Here is a 24,693-nt window from a genome sequence, read left to right as displayed (position 1 = left end):
GCGGTATCACACTCTCTGACTTCAGACTATATTACAAAGCTACAGTAATCAAAACAGCATGGTACTGGCACAAAAACAGACATAGGTCGATGGAACAGAATAAGAGAGCCCAGAGATAAACCCATGCACTTATGGCCAATCAGTCTATAACAAAGGAGGCAAGAATATACAATGGAGAAAAGACAGTCTCTTCAATAAGTGGTGCTGGAAAAACTGAACAGCTACATGTAAAAAAATAAAATTAGAATGATTCCTCATACCATATACAAAAATATACTCAAAATGGGCTAAAGACCTAAATGAAAGACCTGAAACCATGAAACTCCTAGAAGAGCGCATAGGAAGAACACTCTTTGACATAAATCATAGCAATATTTTTTTAAAGGCAAAAGAAACAAAAGGAAAAATAAACAAATTGTACCTAATTAAACTTAAAAGCCTTTGCACAGCAAAGGAAACCATTGACAAAACAAAAAGACAACCTACAGGATGAGAGAAAATACTTGCAAATGATACAACTGACAAGGGATTAATATCCAAAACAGCTCATACAACTCAATATCAAAAAAAGAAAAACAACTCAATTAAAAGACAAGCAGAAGATCTGAACAGACATTTTTCTAAAGAAGACATACAGATGGCCAATAGGCACATGAAAAGATGCTCAACATTTCTAATCATCAGGGAAATGCAAATCAAAACCACAATTAATAATCACCCCATACCTGTCAGAATGGTTATCATCAAACTGTCTACAAATAACAAATGTTGGCAAGGATGCAGAGAAAAGGGAACCCAAGTATACTGGTGGTAGGAATGTAAATCGGCACAGCCACTGTAGAAAACAGTATGGAGGCTCCTCAGAAAACTAAAAATAGAACTACCTTATGATCCAGCAATTCTACACCTGAGTATATATCTAAAGAAAATGAAAACACTAATTTGGAAAGATACAAGCACCCCAACATTCGAAGCAGCATTATTTACAATAGCCAAGATACAGAAGCAACCCAAGTGTCCCTCAACAGATGAATGGATAAAGAATATGTGGTACATATATACAATGGACTATTATTCAACCATTAAAAGAATGAAATTCTGCCATTTGTAACAATGTGGATGGATCTAAAGGGTATCATGCTTAGTGAAATAAGTCAGACAAAGACAAACACTCTATGTTATCACTTACATGTGGAATCTAAAACATTTTTAAAAAGAATGAATATAACAAAACAGAAATAGACTCACAGATACAGAGAATAAAACAGTGGTTACCAGTGGAATAGCAAAGGGGGAGGGGCAAGATAGTGGCAGGGGATTAAGGGACATAAACTACTATGGATAAAATAAGTAAGCAACAAGGATGTATTATACAACACAGGGAAATACAGTCATTATTTTGTAATAACTTTAAATTCTATTAAAATATTGAATTATTATGCTGTATACCTTCTGAAACTAATATAATATTTTAAATCAACTATACTTCATTAAAAAAAAGAAACAAGAAGACAACTCAACTTAAAAATGGGCAAAGGATTCAAACAGACATTTCTCCAAAGAAAGTATGCAAATGGCCAGTAAGCACATGAAAAAATGTTTAACATGATCAGTAATTAAAGAAACACAAATCAAAACTGCATTAAGGTACTTCATTCCCACTCGAATGGCTAAAGTAAAAAATTTTAAGACAATAACAAATGTTGATAACGATGTGGAGAAACTGGGATTCTCATATATATTGCTTATGGGAATGGAAAATTGGAAACAGTTTGGTGGTGCCTCAAAAGGTTAGAAATAGAGGTACCATATGATTCAGGAATTCCATTCCTAAAAATATACCCAAGAGAAAACATGAAGCCACACAAAAATTTGTACACAAAAGTTCACAGCAGCATCATTTATAATAGTCAAAAGAACAGAAACTCAAATGTCCATCAACTAATGAATGGATAAATTTGAATCCATACAATGGACTATTATTCAGCAATAAAAAGGAACAGTGACACGTATTACAACATGAATGAACCTGAAGAACATTATGCAAAGTGAAAGAAGCAAAAGGTGATAGACTGTGTGATTCTACCTATGAAATGATCGCAACAGGCAATCCATAGAGATAAAAAATAAATTAGTGGTTGCCAGGGGCTTGTGGGAGGGAGAAATGGCAAGTGACTGCTAATAGATAAGGTGTTTCTTTTTGGGGTGTTAAGATGTTCTAACATTAGAGAGTGGTGATTATTATACAACTCTGAGAATATACTGAATACCACTGAATTGTATATTTTTTAAATGGTGAATTTTATGGTATGAGAATTCTATCTCAATAAAGTTGACATTTTTTAAATCTTCGGTATGCCTGCTACCAAAATTCTGATAGTACACCCTCCCCACTGACAGGACAGTACTCCCACAACAGGTTTTTCAAGCTATAGAGTTATAATACTGAAAATATCTTTTCAAAATCTGCCACTCTATTTCCTTGGAGGACATGCCTTTGTAGTTGAAAATCGTTGGTCAAAACCATAGTAAATTAAATAAAATTAAATGATTAATGATGGTAGTAAGATTAGTATTAGACATTCTCTATAGAAATAACTCAGTCGTTATTTTTAGTTATTAAAAGTATTGAAATGATTAATGAAACTGAGTTATATAGATTAGTGCTTGTAATAAGGTTAACGACTACTTAATGAAGACTATTGAAGTCAGAGTATCTTGGACATAACAACAATGAACCTAATTTTCATCTTTTCTGACACTCGAACCATTTTTATCCAAAACTTACGTGGTGTAGCCATTTTTGTGAAGATAGGAGTCACAATATCCTCCAGTTGCTGTTTCTGCTCAAAAACCTCCTTAATGGAAGCTTCCAGGTGGGTTTCCAACCACTCATTTTTCACACGGCATGCATTGAGGACAGTATTCTAGAGACAGAAGCAAAGAGTTTACTTTCCACTTATTTATTAAAACATAAAATTCTACAGTCTCTCTAACCCAGCACTGTGCAACAGAGCTTTCTGTGATGATGGAAAAGTTCTGTATCTGCATTACCCAACAGTCACCATTAGAGATACACAGCTAGGGAGCACTAGAAAAGTGGCTAGTGTAACTGAGGAACTGAATTTTAAATTTTATTTAATTCTACTTTAAACAGCCACACATGGCTGGGGGCTACAATCCTGGACAGCAGCTCTAGCATCAGCGGAATGTGAGGATAAGGAAACTTCTCATCTAGAGTCATGAAGCCGTCCTTCCCCATTTCTCTACCCTACTCTCTAATTCTTTACTTTCAATGAGCCCTGGGGATAAAGAAAACGTCCAGCAAGGTTGGAAAAGAATAGATGGATGGTATGCGCTGCATGCAACCCAGAGACAGTGCTGATGTTTTATTCCTTCTCAGGTGGTTCACAGGAGGAGGAAATGCACGAAATGCAAGGAGAGCTCCAGCTCACTGAAAACCTCTCAGTGTGCACTGCCAATCCACCCTCTGCATGTGCACAGCAAACTGCTGCTATCTGACTGCCGGTTTTTATTATTCTATGGTTTGTAACAATAAAGGGACATGAATAAATTTATTATATGTCCTGTCAATATTAATAAATAAGCAGTAGTATATGCAGAAGAATGTAGAACCAAGTGGATTTGGAAAGATATTCGTAACATATTCTTAAAAAGGAAAAAAGCAAATTAAAGAAAAATTTGTGTAGTGTGATCCCACTTGTATTAGAACAAAATCTTTTACAAAGCCGTATGTGTGCATACATATGTTTATATAAGTGAAGGGAACAGTATGATGAGATTAACGCAAAATTGTTATTAGAATCACAGGGTGATAAGACTGGAAAGGGAAAAGAGAAAATATTAAGTTTGCTTTAGATGTTTCACTTTTATTCTAATCACTACTAAATGGACATCAGATTTTCTAGTTCAAATAACCAAATATTTAAAAATTGAAATTAAAAAAGGATGTTATATTAATTAGTTTGACAAAGCACTGTTTGTGCCAGAATGTTTTGCAGATCTAATAGCTGTGATAGCTATTCTAATAGAATTTTGCCTATATTTTGTTTGTTTCATAAGAGATTTTGTAAAGTGTTTTACAAACAATTGTACCTTATCATGTTCTCAGACATGATGATGTCTGTACACTTTAGCAATAGCTAATTCTTTCTCATCAGAATTATAAGTCACAGAAAATTCACAGAATATCCTACACAGAAATGCAGGAAGTAATTCAAAACCAATACAATTTCTGACACCTTGAGCATATCTTTTTTTTCAAATTAATAAACTAATTCACATGTACTTAGTATACAGTAAATGTGGCAAGCTGGCTTTACAATTAGCCATCTATACATCTGTGTATCTTTTTTCACCATCTGTAAAATTTGATACATTATAAAATATGTAACATGTATATACATAATTCTAAAGTATATGATGCAGATCTAAGTTTTGAAGCAAAATAATGAAATGAGTATCAGTGGATCCCAAGAACACTGCTAGTGGTATTAACGCTGCTTCTGTGCCCTTCCCTAGTTCATCCCCCTGCCCGCCTCCAAGAGATAATCACGATCTGTGCTTATTCCTCTGCTTTTCTTTTAAAATACTCTTACCACATATTCAGGCATCCCTAAACAATATAGCTTAGTTTTGCTTGGTTTTGAGCTTTATAAAAGTCTATGTATTCTTTGATGCTTTTTTTTTCCCACTTAACACTACATTTCTAAGATTCATTTGTGTTGTTGGGTGTAATATTGAGTACATCTCTTAGTCACTCTGCAGTATCATTCCATTTAATTTTTATTGGTTTCTTATCAGCAGTTTACCAAGAAAGGAAAAAAGGAAGGAAGGTGGGGAGAGAGAAGAGAGCAGTGAGGACCACCACCTACCTCTAGTGCATTAGTGTAGAAATTACAGGTAACAAGGCAAAAACCTCAAAAGACTTCAGAACAAACTATAATCACAATGCAGTACCTTGTCTTCCTTAAAGAGCTTCCCTGGTCCCTTTTCTGTGTCTGTAACAGTTGCAGAGACCTTTGCAATATATTTTTTCAACTCCAGCCTTGCCTCTGAAAGAACGAGACAGTAAAATGCACAGTATTAAGACAAAGACCAAAAAAACATGTTCAGCGGTTTGTAATGCACTGTGATATGTCCAGAGCTTTATAAAGACCGTGTAGGAGATTTGTTGCAGTTGTTTCCCTTGGGGGATTCCAAGAAAGGTTAACACTCAACTAGCACAGCATTCATCGTGTTCCTAGAACTATGCTAAACTTCTTGAAGGACAAATAAATATAAAATGTGATACCTGATCCCAAAGAAACCATATTCTTTAAAACATGTACTCAGGAGAAAGGAACAAAAACACTTCCAATAGAAAAACTGTCACTTGGTTTATCCTTCTTAATTCTTCCAAAAAAAAAAAAATTCAAAATAGCTTCCCTCTTTTAAAAAAAAGTGTTTAAAATAATTCCATTCTCTATAGCACCCATCTCAAAATTTGCAAGACCTGTTTAAATAAAATTACAACACTTTGAGAGAAATAAAAGACTCATACAAATAGAAAGATTTACTATATTCCTAGACAGGAAAACTGAATATAGTAATGGTAGATTAGCCTCAAATTAATTTAATGATTGATGTATTTGTTTCCCGTGGCTGTTATAATAAATTGCCACAAATTTGGTGTCTTAAAACAACCCAAGTTTATCCTATTACAATTCTAGAGGCCAAAAGTCTAAAATCAGTTTTGCTGAGTTAAAGACAAAATGTTGACAGGGATAACTCCTTCTGGGGGCTCTAAGGGGAAAATCTATTTTCTTGCCATTTTCAACCTCTAGCACCAGCCTGTACTCCTTGGCTGATGGCTCCTTATTCCATTTTCAAAGTACATCACTCCAATCTCTACTTCCATCATCAGATCAACTTCTCTTCTTCTGTGTCAAATCTCTTCCTGCCTCTCACTTATAATGACATTGGTCATCACATTTAGGTCCCACCTGGGTAATCCAGGGTAATCTCCCCATCTCAAGATTCTTAATTTAAGGATCTACAAAATTCCATATGAGGTAAGAATTAGGACCCAGATATCTTGGTAGACATTATTCAGCCTGCCACAGTCTGCCCTCTGGCCTCCCCAGATTCACATCTATCCCATATACAAATGCTTACCCCATGCCAGCGTCCAAAAGTCTCAACCCATTACAATATTAAGTCCTGTCAAATGCTCATCTAAAATATCATCAGCTCAGAAGTCCCAGATCTCAACATCTAAATCATCTAAACTAAGTATGGGTGAGACTCTGGTATGATCTATTCGTCCTGGGGTAAAAGCCCTCTCCACCTGCAGACCTATGAAACCAGAGAATAAGTTCTTTGCTCCCAAAATACAGTCAGATACTGCCATTCAGAAATTGAGAAAATGGAAGGAGAAAAGGAGTCACCACGGTCCCAAGCAATCCTGAAATTCCACAGGGCAAATCTGATTAGGTGTTAAGGTCAGGGAATAATCCTCTGTGGTATAAGGCTCCATCCCTGGGCCTGCAGCTCCAGCCTGAGTCATCCTCTTTTCATGAAAGATAGCAAGTTTTTGCAGCTGAATCGTTCTGTCCGTCTATTTCCTGCCTGTAGAGTTTTAGGAGTCCAGCAGCCTTTTCTCTCTTTTTTCGTCTCTCTGTCCCTTTGTGCCCAAACTGGCAATGTTTCTACTGGTGTAAATTCTCAAAAGACCTTGTGAGTCCAAGGTCAAGGCACCAACATGGTTGCAATCTAGTGAGAGCCAGCGCCTTCTCACTGTGTCCTCACATTGTGGATGGGGCAAGGGAACCCTGTGGGGACTCTTTTATCAGAACACTGACCCCATTCATGAGGGCTCCACCTTCATGCCCTAGGCATCTTCCAAACACCATCACATTGAGCATCAGGATTTCAACGTATGAATTTGGCAGGAACACAAATACTGAGACCATGGCAATATTTGAACCCCTCTAATCTCAGTTTCTCTATCTATAAAATGGAAATACAGTACAGTCCTTATAGGGTTGCTGTAAGAATTAAACAAAATGTAGTATAATACATGCAAGTATCTTGGGGAGGAGGGTACAGCTCGTGGTAGAGCGTGTGCTTAGCATGCACAAGGTCCTGAGTTCAATCCCCAGTACCTCCATTAAATAAATAAATACATACATATATACATACATAAATGCAAATATCTTGACAAGGTGCTTGGCACACAGTAAAACACGCAGTAAGTTTATTATTATGTCACTCCTCTCCTCAAAACTCTATAAATGACTCCCTATTGACTACTGAATAAAACACAAAGCCCGCCAAGATCTATCCAGCTGCAAACTATCTTTCCAGCTTCGTCCCTTCCAGCACTCTTCCGGGGAGCCCATCCATTATTTACTTCCTGTTCCTTCTGCCCGTAGACGTCAACAGGGCTCGCTCCTCCAGTTCCTCAGGCCCCTGCTCCAGCGTCACCTTATCAGAGAGGCCTTTCCTGGTTGTCTTCTATAAAATCACACACACTCATTCACTTGCTGGCAACTTCATAACCTCCTTACCACTCTATTTTTCTCCAGCGCTCCATAGATATATAGGGTTGGATAGATTCTATTTTCTGTGTCTCCCTACTTGAAAGTAGACTTCATGAACATAAAGATGGTTTTGTGCCTAGCTGTGAAGGTATTCTGAGCTCCTACAACAGGATTTAGCACACAGGAGGTATTCAATAAGTATCTGTGGTATAAATGTTTATACAAAATTTCTTTGCTTTTTATGTTCCCTCAACCTAAGATGCCCTCTGTGTTACCACCCACCAAATTTCTACTCATTCTTCAAAGCTTACTTAAAAGGCACTTCTGTGAAACTCCTAGTTCCCCCAGGTAGAAACTATTGCTCTACCAACAGTTACATGATTATGATTTGATTCCACTCTCAGGTTTAGTCTGTTTTGTAATTTTTTTATTATCTTATTTTTTGCTTCTACCTCTAGATTATACGCTCCTTAAAGGCAGGGTCTGTCTCACCTTATTATGTACCTCTGTCTCATCTTTTTCCACATACCATACCAAATTTCCCACGCCTCATCTGCTGACAGTACTGCATCTCCACCAAAAAGACGTAAGTCAAAAGGGGGAGGCACTCGGTATTTGCTTAACTATTTGCAGGGAAAGACATTCCAGAATGATAAAACAGAAGCAGATGCTAGGCTGTATGAAATGGCAGAGCTATAGCTATTTTTCAAGTAGCTGTGAAGGTGCCATACTCCAAAAGGTTTTGAAGGTTTTTTCCATGAAGTTTTTAAAATTATTTTTTTTAATATTTTAATTTATCATTGTATTATTTGTTTTATTTTGGTGGGGGTCGGGGGGTAATTAGGTTTATTTATTTTTAGAGGAGGTACTGGGGATTGAACCCAGGACCTCCTGCATGCATGAAGTTCTATTAATATCATTACAATTTAAATTTGTTAGCTAGCAAGATATTAGTAAAGTGTTTGTTCTTCAGAAAATTAAAGAGGCTCAAACCATTCTGGCAAGAAGTATTCCTAAGAAACACAAGTGATGATTGGCTAGGGGATATCTTTTACTTCCAATGTGTTTCTTTATGACATCATTGAATTCATCCCTGAATCACTATGACTGATGATGTCACAATGATCATCAGTGTATATATTGCTGGCTAGGAAAAGTACCTTAAGTGTGTTTCCGCTCTGTCTCTAACCAATTTTTTTACTACAATCTTTTTTCCAGCTGCGAAAGAAAGATGGTCAAGCAAGGACTATCCCTGATTTTTCCTCTGCTGTTTATCTGCTTATTCAGGGAGAGCGTCTGCATTTGTGATGGTACTATCTGGACAAAGGTTGGATGGGAGATCTTTCCAGAAGAAATGCATTATCTGAAAGTTAAGCCTTCTCCGTCTCACTGTCTACCTTATCCTCTGGACAAACTATGCTGCAGTTTTGCTAATATGGGTATATTTCACGGTAGTTTACATCTTATTTCTATCTCAGTGCAAGCTCTCTTTTTAATCTTGTCTGTTTTGTCTGCGCATTACCTGTGGATGAAATGGAAGAAACACAAAAAAAAGGTGAATCGGTGATACAACTCGTAATAGCTATAAGAATATCAAAGAGTTAAAACATAGGGTTACCAGCTTCTTTGAGAGAAGGAACCATGTGTTATTCTTCTCTGTATCCTTCCCTTCTCCCACCATTCACCCCCGGCATAGAGCGCAGTGTCTCGAACCTATGAGATGCTTGACATATGTGTACTGAATTAGAAAGTCCTTCAAATAATCTATTAGCTTAGACAGATTATTTCAGGTTACAAAACACATCAAGAAAGTAGTGAGCTGCAGTGAGTAGAATGCAGAGGAAAAGAAGTTATCTGTCTGGGCCCTTAGGTGAGTCACTGTATCTTTCTCAGCTGCCTGATCCATAAAATGAAGGATCTGGAACAAGACATCTCATTAGATTCCTCCTCAATCTATTCAAGAAAGCCAAGTATGCAGAAGTTGGCAGATATGTTTTTAATGGGCTGTAAACTGAATTCTAATTTTAGGATAACTTTCTGGAAAATAACACTCTTAAACTAATTTCCCACTTTGCCAACGACACCATATTTTGAGGCAATCTTAAAAGCTCATTGACCTCTACAACAATTAGATGTTTATAAAATGACTATGATTTTATCACATTATGTTTTAAGGCTGTTTAGTAAAGGCAAATATTTTACTAATAGTCAAATGTTCTAATCATAGAAAGTACCCATTAAACGTTTGCTGATGGTGATGATGATACTATAATCTTATACGGGGGCATTTACAAAAGAGTATTTCTTCCGTATTTAGACCTTTCTTCTACAGTAACCTTTCTTCTTTATAAATAAGCAACGTGTAGTGTTTGGAGTTTAAGCGTATATATCTAGAAAACAAATTTAATTTGAACTACAGTAAGGAAAACACTTATAATTATCATTCGTTTTTCTCTTTTTAGCTGAAGAAACAAACCTCAGACGCATTTGGCAATGATCTAGAAAACCAGTCTCTGTATGACATTGACCAAATCCTTTGCAGACTAGTGGCCACAACATCAATGATGAACAAGTACCTGAATCAGGTGTCCCATTATCCTTCAGCTAAGAAAATCAAGCATCGAAAACTGAAGAAAAAGAAGACTGAAGGAGGACAACGAGCTAGAGGGTACTAGACATGTCCTCATGCAAATATGGCTCAGCCCAATATGGAGACTACACAGGAAATCTATTGAGAGAACTCGTGTAAGGATAAAAATGGTTTTCTGGGAGCCTTTGTAATTTTCTGCCACATTTTTTACTGAAACTTTCCAACAAAGTCTGGGTTGAAAAGTTACTTCTATTCAGCTAAAATGGGGTCCATGCTTACCAAAAGTAGTGGGGAAAAGACTGTATATCACCACTGCTTCATGTTTAAGCATTTTGTTCTTTTTAATGTGTTAGATTACTAATCATTAAGCAATCTGTAGAATAGAATCTTGATTTAGTGTTTCAATAAATCCCTGATTTAAATAATATTTGTGATTTTTCTTAGTTTCCTGAGCAAATTTTATGGTCCAATGAGGCTTTAAACTTCCCATCTCAGATTATTAAAATAGTATGGAAATATTAAGGAATAGATTCATTGTTTAAAGTATAAATATTTCTATCTTTAGTATAATAAATAAGAAATTAAGAATCAACATTTTTTAATTTTCAAACTTTTGTTAAGATGCCTCAGTTTTTAAAAATATATCCACACTTTTATTGATCAGCCATCTCAATTTTTTAAAGTAAGGTTTCCGTATTTTTCAAACAAAAATTGAGAGACTGGTCTGAGACTAGAACTGATTTTATTAACAACATGTTTAAAAATCCCAGAAAAATACACCAGATCAATAACATACCTTCCATCAATAAAAGGGGAAAAAACTTCTACAAGAACAATCCTTTGTAGAGTAACAGAGATGTTTTTGCGAGTAACTCAAAAGAACTGCCTTGGGTTATGATGGATTATTAAAAGTTTATTATAGTTCCACTTTCCAGACTCCCTCCCTTCCTTCTACCTTTCCTTAACACAACCCTACTCCCACATTTCCATGAATGTTTGTTCCTCACCTTCAGAGTTCTGAACAGTCAGCTAACTCCCTCCAAGGTAACACTGATATATATTCCTTTAATGGAGGACCCTTGAACACTTAAAATGTCTACAAACCCCGGAAACCCCAAAAAATTAATCTCAAATAGTGGCATTTTCAGTAGTATGGGTAAGTCTCTGGGGCCCTGAACCCCATAAATCTCTCCAGGTGATTCCTACTCTAGTCCCCCAAGCAAGAAATGGAAGAAGTTTATATTCTTGTTAAATCTGAATTAAACAAACATTAAATTTTATGTTGAATAGTCTGTGTTTTTGACACTACACAGCTACATTACCATGAAGCTCCAATCCTTAAAACTCCGTCACTGATCTGGAAACAATACTGGTTTATAGTATTATAGTCTTCTTCTATCTTCATCACTAAGAAACGGTAGGTATAATTCCCCCAAGACTATAAGGACCCAAACTAAACAGGTGGACATTAGGAAGAAGGAAATCAATACAATTCAACACCTATAAGCCCCAAACTTTCAGAAAAATTATAGCAAACTTTGTTCCTGGACTGTGTTTTTTAAGTCCCATGGGACACTTCAAAAATGGATTTTAAAGTATATAATGCAAATTTCATCTATAGTAACTATTCATGTGGGGATCAATTAAAGTCTTTGCTATTTTCTTTTTACTTATATATCTAATCATAAAATTGAAGGTACTGACAAATATTGTCCCTAGAAAACATTTAGAACAATTGGACAATTACATATAAAATAATCCACAAAGTACAACTCATCTTATTCTTCCCAAATATGCTACCTTCCCTCAATTTCCTCATTTCTATTAGTTCTCCCAGTTCCCTTCTTCTCATTTTATGGATAAGCAAGCTCCTTATTGCTGTCATATGCATCTTTCTAAATATCACCTTCATCCTCTTCCTCTTCTACATAAAAACTTTCAATGGTTCCCAATGGCTACACAAATGAAATGAAAACACCATGCCTGACATCTGAGGGTATAATCTGATAGTAATAATAGCAGCAGCACTTTTCAAGTGCTGATCACAGCTAAGTGCTGTGTATCATCTCACAACAACCGTCCAAGAGGTAGGAACTATGATCAAGGCCCCCTTTCCTGGAAATTAGGAATCAGGTATAAAGGATTTAAATATCAATCCCACTTCTGGACATATATCCAGAGGGAACTCTAATTAGAAAAGATACATGCACCCCAATGTTCACAGCAGCACTATTTACAATAGCCAAGACATGGAAGCAACCTAAATGTCCATCGACAGATGACTGGATAAAGAAGTTGTGGTATATTTATACAATGGAATACTACTCAGCCATAAAAAGAATAAAATAATTCCATTTGCAGCAACATGCATGGACCTGAAGACTGTCATACTAAATGAAGTTAAATCAGAAAGAGAAAGAAAAATACCATATGATATCACTCATGTGGAATATATATATATATAAAAAAAGGACACTATGAACTCATCTACAAAACAGAAACATACTCCCAAACATAGTAAACAATATTATGGTTACCAAGGAAGGCGGTGGGAAGGGATAAATTTGGGAGCTTGAGATTTACAAATGTTAGCCTCTATATATAAAAATAGATTTTAAAAAAAGTTTCTGCTGTATAGCACAGGGAACTATGTTCAATATCTTGTAATAACTTTTAATGAAAAAAATACAAAAATGAATATATGTATGTATATGCATGACTGGGACATTGCGCTGTACACTAGAAATTGACACTTAAGAATTTAAGTATCTTGTCCAAGGTCACACAGGTTTCAAGTGGAGATACTAGTACGTAAACTCAAGCAATCGGACTCAAGAGCACATGTACGTACTCCTTTATTACTCCTGCCCGCCTGGTCCTGCAGCCTACCTGTGTAAATTATGACTTGCTGTTCCAGTAAGGCAATCGCATCACTGTATCCCCAACATATCATTTTCATTCCCAACTGTAAGATTTTGCTCACACCCTTTCCCTTTATATTGTGCATCCAAATCCCACCCATTCTTCAAGGCCCACCTCAACTCTAACACACTCTGTCTTCCTATTCTCCTGCCACCCCATGGCAGGTCCCACCTGCTCTGCTCATTTTAACCCTTAAATATAGTCTTTCTGATATTGGTACTGAACTGTAGGATGCATCTATAGCTTATCATCCCCCACCTCACAAATGTCCAGAGGGCAAAAACAACCAGTTGTACCACAACGCTGTGTTCTTAGTGGGCATTTAATAAATGCTTGCTAAAAACACAAACGCAGATAACCATATGAAATGAATGTCACAAACTTCCTTAGTACTGGTTTTTTAACCAATGTTTGTACACATACAGAGTTGCACAGGTATATTTTCCTGAAATCTCTAAGCTCTGTTTTACAGGGCCGTGAAAATGATGCAAGAAAAATATTAATGAAACTCAAAATAGTATATAGTTTATTGAGCTTGGATTGAAGCATAATATACATACAGAAAAGTGCAAATTTTATAAGCTCAGTGAACTTTTCACAAATGAGGATACCATGTAACCAACAAGCAGATCAAGAGAAAGGACATTATGGCCCAGAAGTCCCCCTCATGCCATAAAAATAACTGCTATTTTGACTTCTAACACCATAGATTAATTTTGCTTAGCAAACGACTTTAAATTATAATTATTTCTACCTGGGGAATCAAATATACTACTCAAATATGCCATTTTTAAAGCATTTAAGGAATGATCCCTCTGCCTAGGTCTCTCACAAAATGGCCTTGAACATATATTACACATATATTCTTATAGTAAAGAATTAGAAAAATTGTTAGAAGTTGGTAAATCAACCAGCTTCTAGAATAGTTGCTATTAAGCACAACGTTTTAGGCCAATAGCAAAATAGCAAGAAGGAAAAAAAGGCATATTTCACATATTATCACCAACAATGACTATGGTTATAGCTACAGATAAAAAAACTTGATGGAAGATGAAAATACTAATCACCTCTTTGCTCTGTTGAAGACATGGCCTATAACCCCGTAACATAGGAGGAAAATCCATCAGTCGGTCAGTTTTCCACTACCTTACGAGCTTCCTTACCTGCCCAGTTCAGGAATTCAACACACTCAGTCTGGGAGTACCGAGCAGCAACATCTCGAGCTCTTTCCTCCCGGAAGTTCAGAGCTTCTATGTCAACACCCAGTTCCACCAGCACTTTCAATGTTTCCAAACGACCCCAGGCTGCGGCACAGTGTAAAAGTGTGTAACCTGAGAGACAGAATGAAGATGGTCAGAGCAAGGTGATGACATTGTTTTAGGCTGTTTTATGGAGCAGAAGATCATCAGGGCCATCAAGCACTGAACAATGACCACGGGCTAGGAGCTGTCCTAAGTGTGTGACATACAGGAAACTCATTTAGTTCATAAAAAGCCCTACAAGGCAGATCCATTATAATATCCATTTCACAGATAAGGAAACTGAGGTCCAGAGAAGTTAAACTTACCCAAGGAACACAGCCAGTGAATGATGGACACGAGATACCAACACAGGCAGTCTTCAGCGTCTTCTAAGGCAGAAGGCAATCTCCAACAGTCATTTATTTTGGAACACAATTAGACTCATGACTTTAAGGGATTTTCATCAAACTCTAATCACTCTAACGTTATTGTTAACACAATCATACAAATTACTACAACTGCATATGCTTTGGGTTTGGAAATTAGTCATCTGAAATTAAAACTGAAATTATGACTTATCAAATTAGGAAGTTAGTTCTTAGAATTACTGAGGCAACTCCCATGAGGTATAATTGTAAAGGTGAAAAACATGGGTGGCATCTTTAAAATTTTTTCAGATTGGTATTAAAGAATCAAGCCAAAAGTTCATTGTTGTAACTTACCCACAAGGATATATTTATGACTCACCTAATTGGCCAAGGAAGCATGTAGTATTATTACAAGAAGAGTTGAGCAAAAGAATGAACCAGCTTGTATTAAATCTATTAACTACCAGGCACTTCATAAGCTACTAGTTCATTTAACCCTTCCAATAACCCTATGTGATAGTATTATTAGCCTCCTGTAAAGGATACAGAGGAGGGTAAAGGTCAGAGACTATACATGCCCAAGGTCACACTGGCACTAAATAGCCAAAGCCATATTCAAATCCTGGTCTGTTGCCAAATAAAAGGTTTATAAGGAGCAGGGACAGCACCCAAATGTTTGCCAAGGGCTAGAGAAAGGCAAGAGAAGAAATGATTCCTCCACTTCCTTCCAGAAACCTCTCCTGGGCTCCCTATCCACCACATCCCCACAATCCTGGGTCTGTCTGAGACCAAGCTGTAACCTGCCTTTGTCTTGAGGATATCATAAATCATAATAAAGGGTTAATAAGGAATCAAAAAGAGCATGAAGAGAACTATTCAAGGATCAGCCCAAATTGGAATTACCTCCATTCTTTGGCCCAAATTATTTTTTTTTAAATATCACAAGTGAGAAATTTCAGAACACCAAAAGAGAGAGACTGGCTCAAGAACTGTGTTGTGCCTTTCTCCTCTACAAAAAGGGGGGCCAAGAAATACCTAGATACCATCCTCATTGTTCCTGCCTTCTGGCTGAAGATGGACATCATCAGTCAGACGAATGGCCCCGGGCCCCTGATCTGCTGGGAGAGGGGGACACTCTACAGACAAAACACTGCTATAGCATGAACAAGAAGCCATTCCAAACAAAATGTTCTGGGTCATCATACTGCTTTTCTCAAGGCCAGTGGTAACACCAAATTTTTTTCCCTATTTTTTAAGATACAGATAAAAAACAAGAAAACAAGATTTCTGGGCAGAGGGAGACTTTTACCAAGGAATTTGAAACTTCTGTATGTTTTTTTCCCTTGTGGGAGATGACGTGTTTTCTAGAAGGAAACACACAGATCCTCATAGCACATTAACCCCAGAGCCTTCCCTGGAGAAGGAAAACATTTAATTAAGATGATTTCAAAAGCATCCAGACAAGAGGTGATTTTCCTAAAGTTCTCCTGTAACACTGGCAACGGGCGTTGGATCCCAGGTGGGGGATACAGAAGGGTTACATGTTGGAAATCCCGGCAGGAAGAAAGGGACCGTAAACGGAATTCTGAAAAACTGGGATTGTGTCTAAGAGAAAAATAATCTCTGTGTGGAAGACTATTGGTTACTAAATATAGAGAGTCAACTGAGCAGGTAGTTCAGACTAAGGCAAAAGATCAGACAAGAAGATAAGGAATCTTTTCCTCCATGCAGGACTGTTCTGTGTGCTTTACAAGAATCAACTCAATTTAATCCTCACTGTAATGTTATGATATAGGCACTAGCATTGTTCTCATTCATACATAAGGAAACAAAAGCACAGGGATGATAAGGACTTTTCTCAAGGTTGCTATAAATTAATGAAAGTTATTGATAAGGTTAAAATCCCAAAACTGTGATGATGATAATTACAAAAAAGTAACAGGCCATGGAGCAAACTACTCGCCTCCGTAGAGTATTTTCCACAACCTTCCTACCACCAGCAGTGCCAGACTCTGAATTCCCCAAATCATGTTGTTTCATGCCTCTATAACCGTGCATACGCTTTTTTTCTTGCTTGAAATAGTAATTACAGTAGCGGAATAAAATAATATCAGTATAAAGTTTATGTTTACTTAGCATTTATACTGGTATTTTATAAAACTGAGTTCAGAATTCATTTTTTTAATTAGTGAAACTGCTTAATATATTTAAATACAAAAATATATAACCATAAAATATCAGACAAAACATAACTATTAAATAGGAAGGTTAAGGATATACTGTCATTCTGTTAGCAATATAAATTGTCAGACAAAACTAATGAAAGTTAAAGATTAAAAGCCACTGTAAAATGAAGAAACTGTAATTAGTCATGAAAACTGCAAATGAAATATTTGATTTTTTAAGCGTGTCAGTGGTATCACTAGGGTATCTTTGTACAGATTTTTTCAGCTATTGAAGTTTTTCTCACTCAAAATTAGTTGGAAGTAGTTATAAACCAATACTAAATATTTTTCTTCAAATTATCTCATCTCTAACTTGAAAAGAGAGATATCTCTGAACAGCTTTTTGCTTTTTTGATAGAAGTGCAATCTTTTTTACTGCAAGTAAGCTATAATCTTTTTCCCCAAAGAAAACATTGCTGGTTCATATTTGTCTTTTTTAATTTCCTCGTATACAGAGATTCCATTTCAGTTTCCTTATCCAATCTCAAAACTGTGAGATTCACATTCTACTTGTTTGGGAAGTTTTTGAACTTGAGAATTATTCTTGTAACAGAAATTTTGCAATACCACGATACAGATCATCTAAATTTGCAGACTTCAGTTTGTCTTTTTATACACACTGAGCAATTAAATTGAGACAGGAAGCGGGCAGGGAACAGCCATTCAAGGAAGGATGCAGCAATTAACATCAAAATGGTGGAAGATTCAACCCCCAGGGGGCCGGGGGTTGAGGCTCAAGATGGTGGGAGATCTGACTTCTAGTAGACCTTGAGCTTCATTATACGCTCGTTGTAATATATCAGCATGATAAGTAACATGTCCACAGGCGCCATGACAGCTCCAAGGCTCACCATAGGTCAACCAGTGGGCAGTGGCCAACTTCCTGGGAATCCCAGCCCCTTCCCCAGGGTAGCTAAAGTGGTCCTCCCACTTGTTAGCATATGAAGCTACTGAGCCCATAAAAACTGGCAACACGGTGCCTTGGGGCCACCTCTCACTCTCTTCTCTTTGGAGATGGCCTCACTCTGTCTATGGAGAGTGTAACTACTTTTACTCTAACCTGAGCACCCAACCCCCACACCTTGTGGCCTTTCTCTTGCCTTCTGAAACAGCCTACACTCTATGCAGTATGTATCTCTCTAAATAAATCTAACTTAACTCATCTGTGGCTCGCTCTTGAATTCTTTCCTGTGTGAAGTCAAGGACCCACACTTGGCGGGCGCATCCCAGGGGCTCAACCGAGACCTGGGACACGGTCCTCCTCACGCCCCACGTCCGTTTTTTCCTGCATCAAAATCATTGATACTGTTCTTAATCCATAAATGACTCTAATTTTATATTTTTAAAAATACCAAATAAAACTATTGTACCCATAAAAAGGCCAGTATTTCATTACCTAAACTAGTGGATAAGTATACCAGATAACAATATTGTAACACAGTATTACAACACAATATTGTAACACTGATAACACTGTGGTTACTATACTGCCTGCATTGCCCTAACCTTCCACCTTTGTCTGGCAAACTCTTGGTCATTATTCAAGATTCATTATAACATTGCCTCCTCTGTGAAACCTTCCCTGACCATGCCCAGCACTTTTAGATAAAGTTGACTAATCACTCCTCTGAGCTAACACTGTATCTTGTCCCACATATATTAATTAGCTATTCACACATCTGCTAAACTGTGAACTTGTCCAAGGTTGTTGAATTCATTCATCTTTCTATCCCCATTTCCCAGAACAAGGCCTGGCTATTCCTCCACCCTTAATAAACATCTGCTGATTGTTATGGGAAGACAGAGTTTAAAATGGTAATTAGTTCTGATCACGCCTGTTTGAGTACGGCCAGGCTGAGAGACCAAAGCCTTGCCAGAACCAGAGGAGGTTCCGTCATTAATAACTGCAGACTGCACAGGCCTGTCCTTGGCTCAGTCAGAAACAAAGGCACTTCCCAATAGGCCAGAAGTCAGTAATACAGAGAGCTAAGGCTTTAAGAACTGTTTTACCCTCCTTCCTTTGGATCAAAAAGTGTCCCATTCTCCAGTATTCAAAAGGACAGGAAATCCTGAATGCAAACATGACCCATCAATCCCCTAGAAAATCATTCTCCTTCCTTTACATCTCTGAGTATCACCAATAGATAAACGGCATATTTCATCTTACTTTACAGAGACATCTACCTACAGTTCTTCACCCAAAAGTCTCTTTTTTAGGCCAATGGCTTCTTATGCTCCCAAAACCAGTAGTGTTCACATACACACACACAATGACTATTATTCAGCCTTAAAAAAAAAGAAGAAAATTCTGTCATTTGTGACAACATGGATGAAACTGAAGGGCATTATGCTAAGCAAAATAAGCCAGACAGAGAAAGACAAGTACTGCACAGTATCACTTATATGTGGAATCTAAAAATAAAAATAAAAAGTTGAACTCAGAGTAGAAAAGCGGTTACCAGGAGCCAAGGGGTGGGGGAAATACGGAAAGATTGGTAAAAGGGTTAACAAATTTTCAGTTATAAAATGAATAAGGTCTGAGGACCTAATGTATAACGTGGTCACTACAGTTGATAACTATATTTTATAAATGAAATTTGCTTAGAGTAGAACTTAAATGTTCGCACAAAACAAAAACAAAAAACCTTGATTTGATCTGTTCTCTCAGGTGAACAAGCTCATGGGAACTAAATCAATACCAACCAAACAAGAAACTCACTGGTAAACTTTAATGTAAGTCATTATTTTATGATGATTAAAATGATAATTGCCAAGTTGACTGGTAAAATTAGGTTGACCAGTTCATGCACACTTTCCATTATAATAGACCTAGAATTTCCCAAATCATCAAGTCCTGGTTCCTTTTAATCTACCAGTTTTCTCAATCTCTCTCTCCTCCAGCATTTTACTTAAAAGCAGCAAGAAAAAAGCAGGATGCACTTTCCCTTTCTGCTGAAGATCATTGTTTTATTTTCTACAATGACCACGTTTTATATTTGTAATCTGAAAAAAAAAAAAAAACTGACTGAATTTAAAGAGTTAATTAGATAATAACTGCAAAAACTTATAAATCTTCAAAGGAAAGAGATAATATTATTGAGCACTTACTGTACACCAACTTATATGTGCCAAGTATTGTGATAAGATATTTATATTTATTATCTTATTTAATCCTCATAGCCTATAAGGAAAATACAATTATTATTCCCATTTTGCAGATGAAGAAACAGAGACACAAAAAAGATCAGGTAACTTGTCCAAATCACACAGCTAATAAACAGTGAATTCTGTGTTCTTAACTACTATGCTATACTATAGCAACATGCATGCGCACACTCATGTATATGTATGCATTCATAATCTATGCAAAATATAAAGGAGGCACATCAAATTTATCCAAATTTAAAGACAGTACAGAGCATCTTTATGTAGTCATAAGTAATACTGATGAAGAAAAAAAGACAAAATACCTCTGGCGGTTTTTTCATTCAGATTCACACCATATTTTGCCAAAGCTCTAATCACATCACTTTGCCCAGCCATGCAAGCTGCATACAACAAATTTCTTCCAACGATGTCTTCCTGCAAGAGCAGCTGCATGGCCTGTTCATGGTGAGGGTTCTCAGGATCCTCAAAAATCTTCTGCAAACCTTCTACATCCCCTGTGAGCGCAGGTTGTAAGAGGGGATTAACGGTGCCAGTTTCCTCTGGTTCCTTGGCTTCTTCATCTTCTTCTTCATCAACTTCTTCTTCCTCTTCTTCTTGCTGTGAGAAAAATATTGATTTTTCTGAACTCTCTGACTCTGGGGGTCCTTCTGACTCCATTAATTCCAAAAATACCTGGAACAAAAAAAAAAGTAATAGAAATCTTCTCAAACAAATCAGTATTTATTTTATCAGGCAACTGACAATATGAATGAAATGAAAATACTTGGCTGGTTGAAAATAGTTATAAAATAAGAGACTTCATCTGTTCTATCAATAAAGTTTATTGTGCACCAATACACTGCCTGAATATACACTAAAATGCTGAATGTGTGATGTAAACAGTAAATTCAATAGGAACAGGAGGAGAAAGAAATCAATGTGGGTGAGATTCATTAGGAAAAGACTGAAAGAGAATGTAAAAGAGACTCATCTGCCTAAACAAGAGTCCATGTAGGGGAGAAATGAGAAATACAGTTGAACCACTGGAGCCAGATTATTAAGACCTTAAAAATTAGGCACTGACATTTAGACAGAATTCATTTACTCAGTAATGCTCACTGAAAGCCTACTAACATACTAAGTGCTTTGTAGGCACTACGTAAATTAGAAAGAAGAATCAAATTTATTTCCTGCCCTCAACAACTTACTACTTCAGAGGAGAAAATATGACATGCACAAAATAAGTGCAATAAAAGATGACAAGTGCTAAGTATCATAAGAGATGAGGTGCTACGGGAGTTTAGAAGGGATGAGATTAATTCCAGGTAGAATTAATCAAGGAAGTCTTAATACTACTCACTCTGGCAGAACATATATTAAATTGGGAATGACTGATAAAGGAGTAGCATTGTCCCCTCGTGCGTATAAAAATGTTTGTAGCATCTCTGTTTGTAACACCAAAAATCCTGAGCAAGAAAAAAACAAAAACAAAAACAATGCCTGTGAACAGGAGCATAAACTGTGGCAAATTCACACAAAATAGTACATAGTAGTTAAAATGAAGAAATTACAGTGATACACTATGTGGTAGGAAGCTTCTGACATGGCTCCCATGACCCTACCCTTGGAAATGGATCTGCTCCAGTTGAACTTCCAGAGGCCTGTGGTCCAGGCCACACCTTGACTGTAGCCTCATCAGAGACCCTGAAGTAAAAGATCTAGCTAAGCTGTGCCCTGCTTCCTGACTCAGACAAACTTTGAGACAATGAACGTGTGCTATTTTAAGCTACCAAGTTTGAGGATAATTTGTTGCACAGCAATACATAATTAAGACACAACAACAATATGAATGAATCTTAGCCATAAATTAGCTGAAAAAAAAAGTAAATCCAAAAGATTATATCTATCAAGATATATTTTTGTAAAGTTCAAAACAATTAAAATTAAAATAGACATTTTAGGAATAGAAGTAGATGCAATAACACTATTTTTAAAAGAAGAAAAGCAAGATTGAACACAAGATTCAGGATAGTGTTGAGGAGAGGGTGAGGGAAGATGAAGGAAATGGGATAAAGAGAATCACACATTTAGTAAAGAATATGATATTTAAGCTGAGCTATAAAGAATGGGCAGGACTTGGTCATTCAGAAGTCAGAAGGAAGGGAAATCTAGTTAGAATAACATCTGTATCTACTATAGCCCTATATTAATCTCTACCTTCACTAAATGCATATAATATTTGTAATCTGTTGAAGCTAGGAATGCTTTGGCTGCAAATCACAGAAAAATAGTAAGACTGACTTTTTAAAATAGGAGATTATTACCTCACAAAACAGGAAATTTAAAGGTGGAGATGGTACAGCAGCTCAAAAATAGAGATCTGAGCTCTTTCTATTCCATCATTGTGTATTAAGACTTTCATCATCATGGCTGTTGCCTAATGGTGACAAGATGGCTGTCATAATTCCTGTCATCATGTCAGCATTTACGCCAGTAAAAAGGGGAAATCCCTCAGAGGATACTAGTGGCATCCAACCCTTCTGAGAGGAAAGCAAAACAAAGTCTTTCCTAACAAGGCCCGACAAACTTCCAGTTGTACCTCAAAGGCCAGATTGTGCCCTTTATGTAAGAGAAGCAAAAAAAAGGGAAGTTTCTCCATGTTCCTGCCTCTATAACAGAAGTAAGCAAGGTGGACGAGGCTGGGAATGGGAGTTGAATTAGCCAATCAACCATGACTCCACTGTAAGATTTGGTCCAACTCATCTGAGATGGTTTCATTCAATTCATTCATTTTACAGAATAAATATACAGGAAACTTGTAATCCTTTTGAATGCCTGATATCCAACTCTCCACCCTCCAACCCCACCCCCCGACACACATACTTCCTTGAAGAACCTCAATCTCCATCTTAGCAAATTATTCTAACGGAAGATAAAGCTAACTTCCCACTCTCCATCTCAGCACAAGCTTGGGGGCAGGCACATAAGTCAGGCTCAGCTAATTAGCTACTCGGTCCTAGGATTTTGACTCTTTTTTTATGTTGCTGTTCATCTTTGCATTATTCTTTTTATTAACATATAACATTGCATTAGTTTAGGGTGTACAACAGAACGACCTGATATATGCATATATTGCAAAATGATTACCACAATAAGTTTAATATCCAACACCTCGTACAGTTACACATTTTTCTGGTGATGAAAACTTTTAAGATCTTAGCAACTTTCAAATAAAATACAGCTTTGTATTCCATTCAATATACTACTGTAAACTATAGTCACTATGCTTTTGGTACATGCTCAGGACATATTTATCTTATAACTGAAAGTTTGTACCTTTTGACCACCTTCACTTATTTTACCCACCACCTACATCTGTCTCTGCCAATTACCAATCTGTTCTCTGCATCTATGAGTTCGTTTTTTTTTAGCTTCTACACGCAAGCAACCGGGATCTTGACTCTTGAACATGGGACACAAGGACATGAGGGGAGTTGAAGGTCATTCATCACCAGTGACAGCAACAGTACACTAATCAAACTTTCTGCTGTGAGAACATGCTGTGGTTCTTGTGGTCTGACCCTCCAGAGTTCCCTTGGTTTCTGCTCATCCAGCCTCCCTAATCACATGGGCCCCTGGTAAGTATAGTACTTAGACATAGTTCTTTCTCAAAGTCTAATCTCCCCTTCTTTAGGAATAAAATCCCATCCTCTTCTCTCAACCACACTTAAAAAAATTTTTTTTTAATTTCAAACCACAAAACTAATTTATTAGACAAAACTAACAGAAACCACACTTTTTTTCAAACCAAAATTTATACTGGAATAAAACTATTTCCCAGTCTCTCTTGCTATATGGTACAGCCATATATCCAAGTAGTTGACAATAGGATGTAAGTAGATACGTAGTATGCAACGTCTAGAAAAGTATCATTCCTTCTCACCGGATTGCAAGCATGATAACTGGAGCTTGCACAGCTAACTCAGACCATGAGGTGGATGTCCTGTCCAAATACATATATATTATTTCTATTGTAATATATAGTATATAGTAGTTTATGATATCATGTTTTAATTATATATGTAAAATATATAACATCTGTTAATAAAGTAACAATTAATTGTTCACTTGTAATGGACACTTTTGTCCTGGGCACATTGCAGTTGAAGGAGGATTAATAAAAAAATGGCTGCACTTAGGCTAACAGATTGCTTGTTCTTATGCTTGCCCTTAAAACGGTCAACTGACCTGACTGACTGGTTGCTACTCACAGTTTCAGGCCCACTGTTAAAACTAAAGCAATTGATATTACTGTTTCTACTTTATTCCAGGAATTGAAAGCAATAATCAAACTTGGTCTCTGAGTCCTTTTCCAAGGAGAAGGTCACAGGACTGTAACCTTAAAAAATAGCCTGAATTACCAAGAAGACCACACCTTGAGTGCTTATGAGATAAAGAGATCTAACCGCTGGCCTCTATAGAATTGGTCTCCTAGAGGCATCATATCGCCATTCTAAGTTTTCTGATGAGAAAATGATTCTGTTGCTTGTTATCAATGCTTTATTGTTTGAACTGTATAACCACCCAACCCCATCCCTAAGGTGGGTTCACAGCTTTGAAGGCACTAGCCTGCTGTGAGTCCCCTTTGCCCGGCAA

The 24,693-nt window shown here is 36.9% G+C and overlaps 2 protein-coding genes across 2 annotated transcripts in view; one reads left to right on the top strand and one right to left on the bottom strand.

Annotated features, from left to right (window-relative positions):
- The window catches only part of ANKRD45 (ankyrin repeat domain 45), a 30,379-nt gene that overhangs the window by 3,167 nt on the left and 2,519 nt on the right, over positions 1 to 24,693 (bottom strand). The window contains exons 2-5 of the mRNA XM_014561085.2: positions 20,361 to 20,730; positions 14,220 to 14,387; positions 4,981 to 5,075; positions 2,789 to 2,927 (exon numbers count right to left, since the gene is read on the bottom strand). Of these exons, the coding sequence (XP_014416571.2) occupies positions 2,789 to 2,927; positions 4,981 to 5,075; positions 14,220 to 14,387; positions 20,361 to 20,730 (772 nt within the window). The remainder of the gene's footprint in view (positions 1 to 2,788; positions 2,928 to 4,980; positions 5,076 to 14,219; positions 14,388 to 20,360; positions 20,731 to 24,693) is intronic.
- Positions 8,599 to 10,616, top strand: TEX50 (testis expressed 50). Its single transcript, XM_014560154.2, has 2 exons — positions 8,599 to 9,099; positions 10,007 to 10,616. Exons 1-2 carry the CDS (start codon positions 8,776 to 8,778, stop codon positions 10,217 to 10,219), a joined length of 537 nt encoding a protein of 178 aa, XP_014415640.1. The 5' UTR covers positions 8,599 to 8,775; the 3' UTR covers positions 10,220 to 10,616.

This window comes from Camelus ferus, chromosome 21 (genome assembly GCF_009834535.1).
Source record: "Camelus ferus isolate YT-003-E chromosome 21, BCGSAC_Cfer_1.0, whole genome shotgun sequence".
NCBI lineage: Eukaryota > Metazoa > Chordata > Mammalia > Artiodactyla > Camelidae > Camelus > Camelus ferus.
Note: the sequence above shows the minus strand (reverse complement) of the source record. Positions and strands in the feature narration are given on the sequence as shown.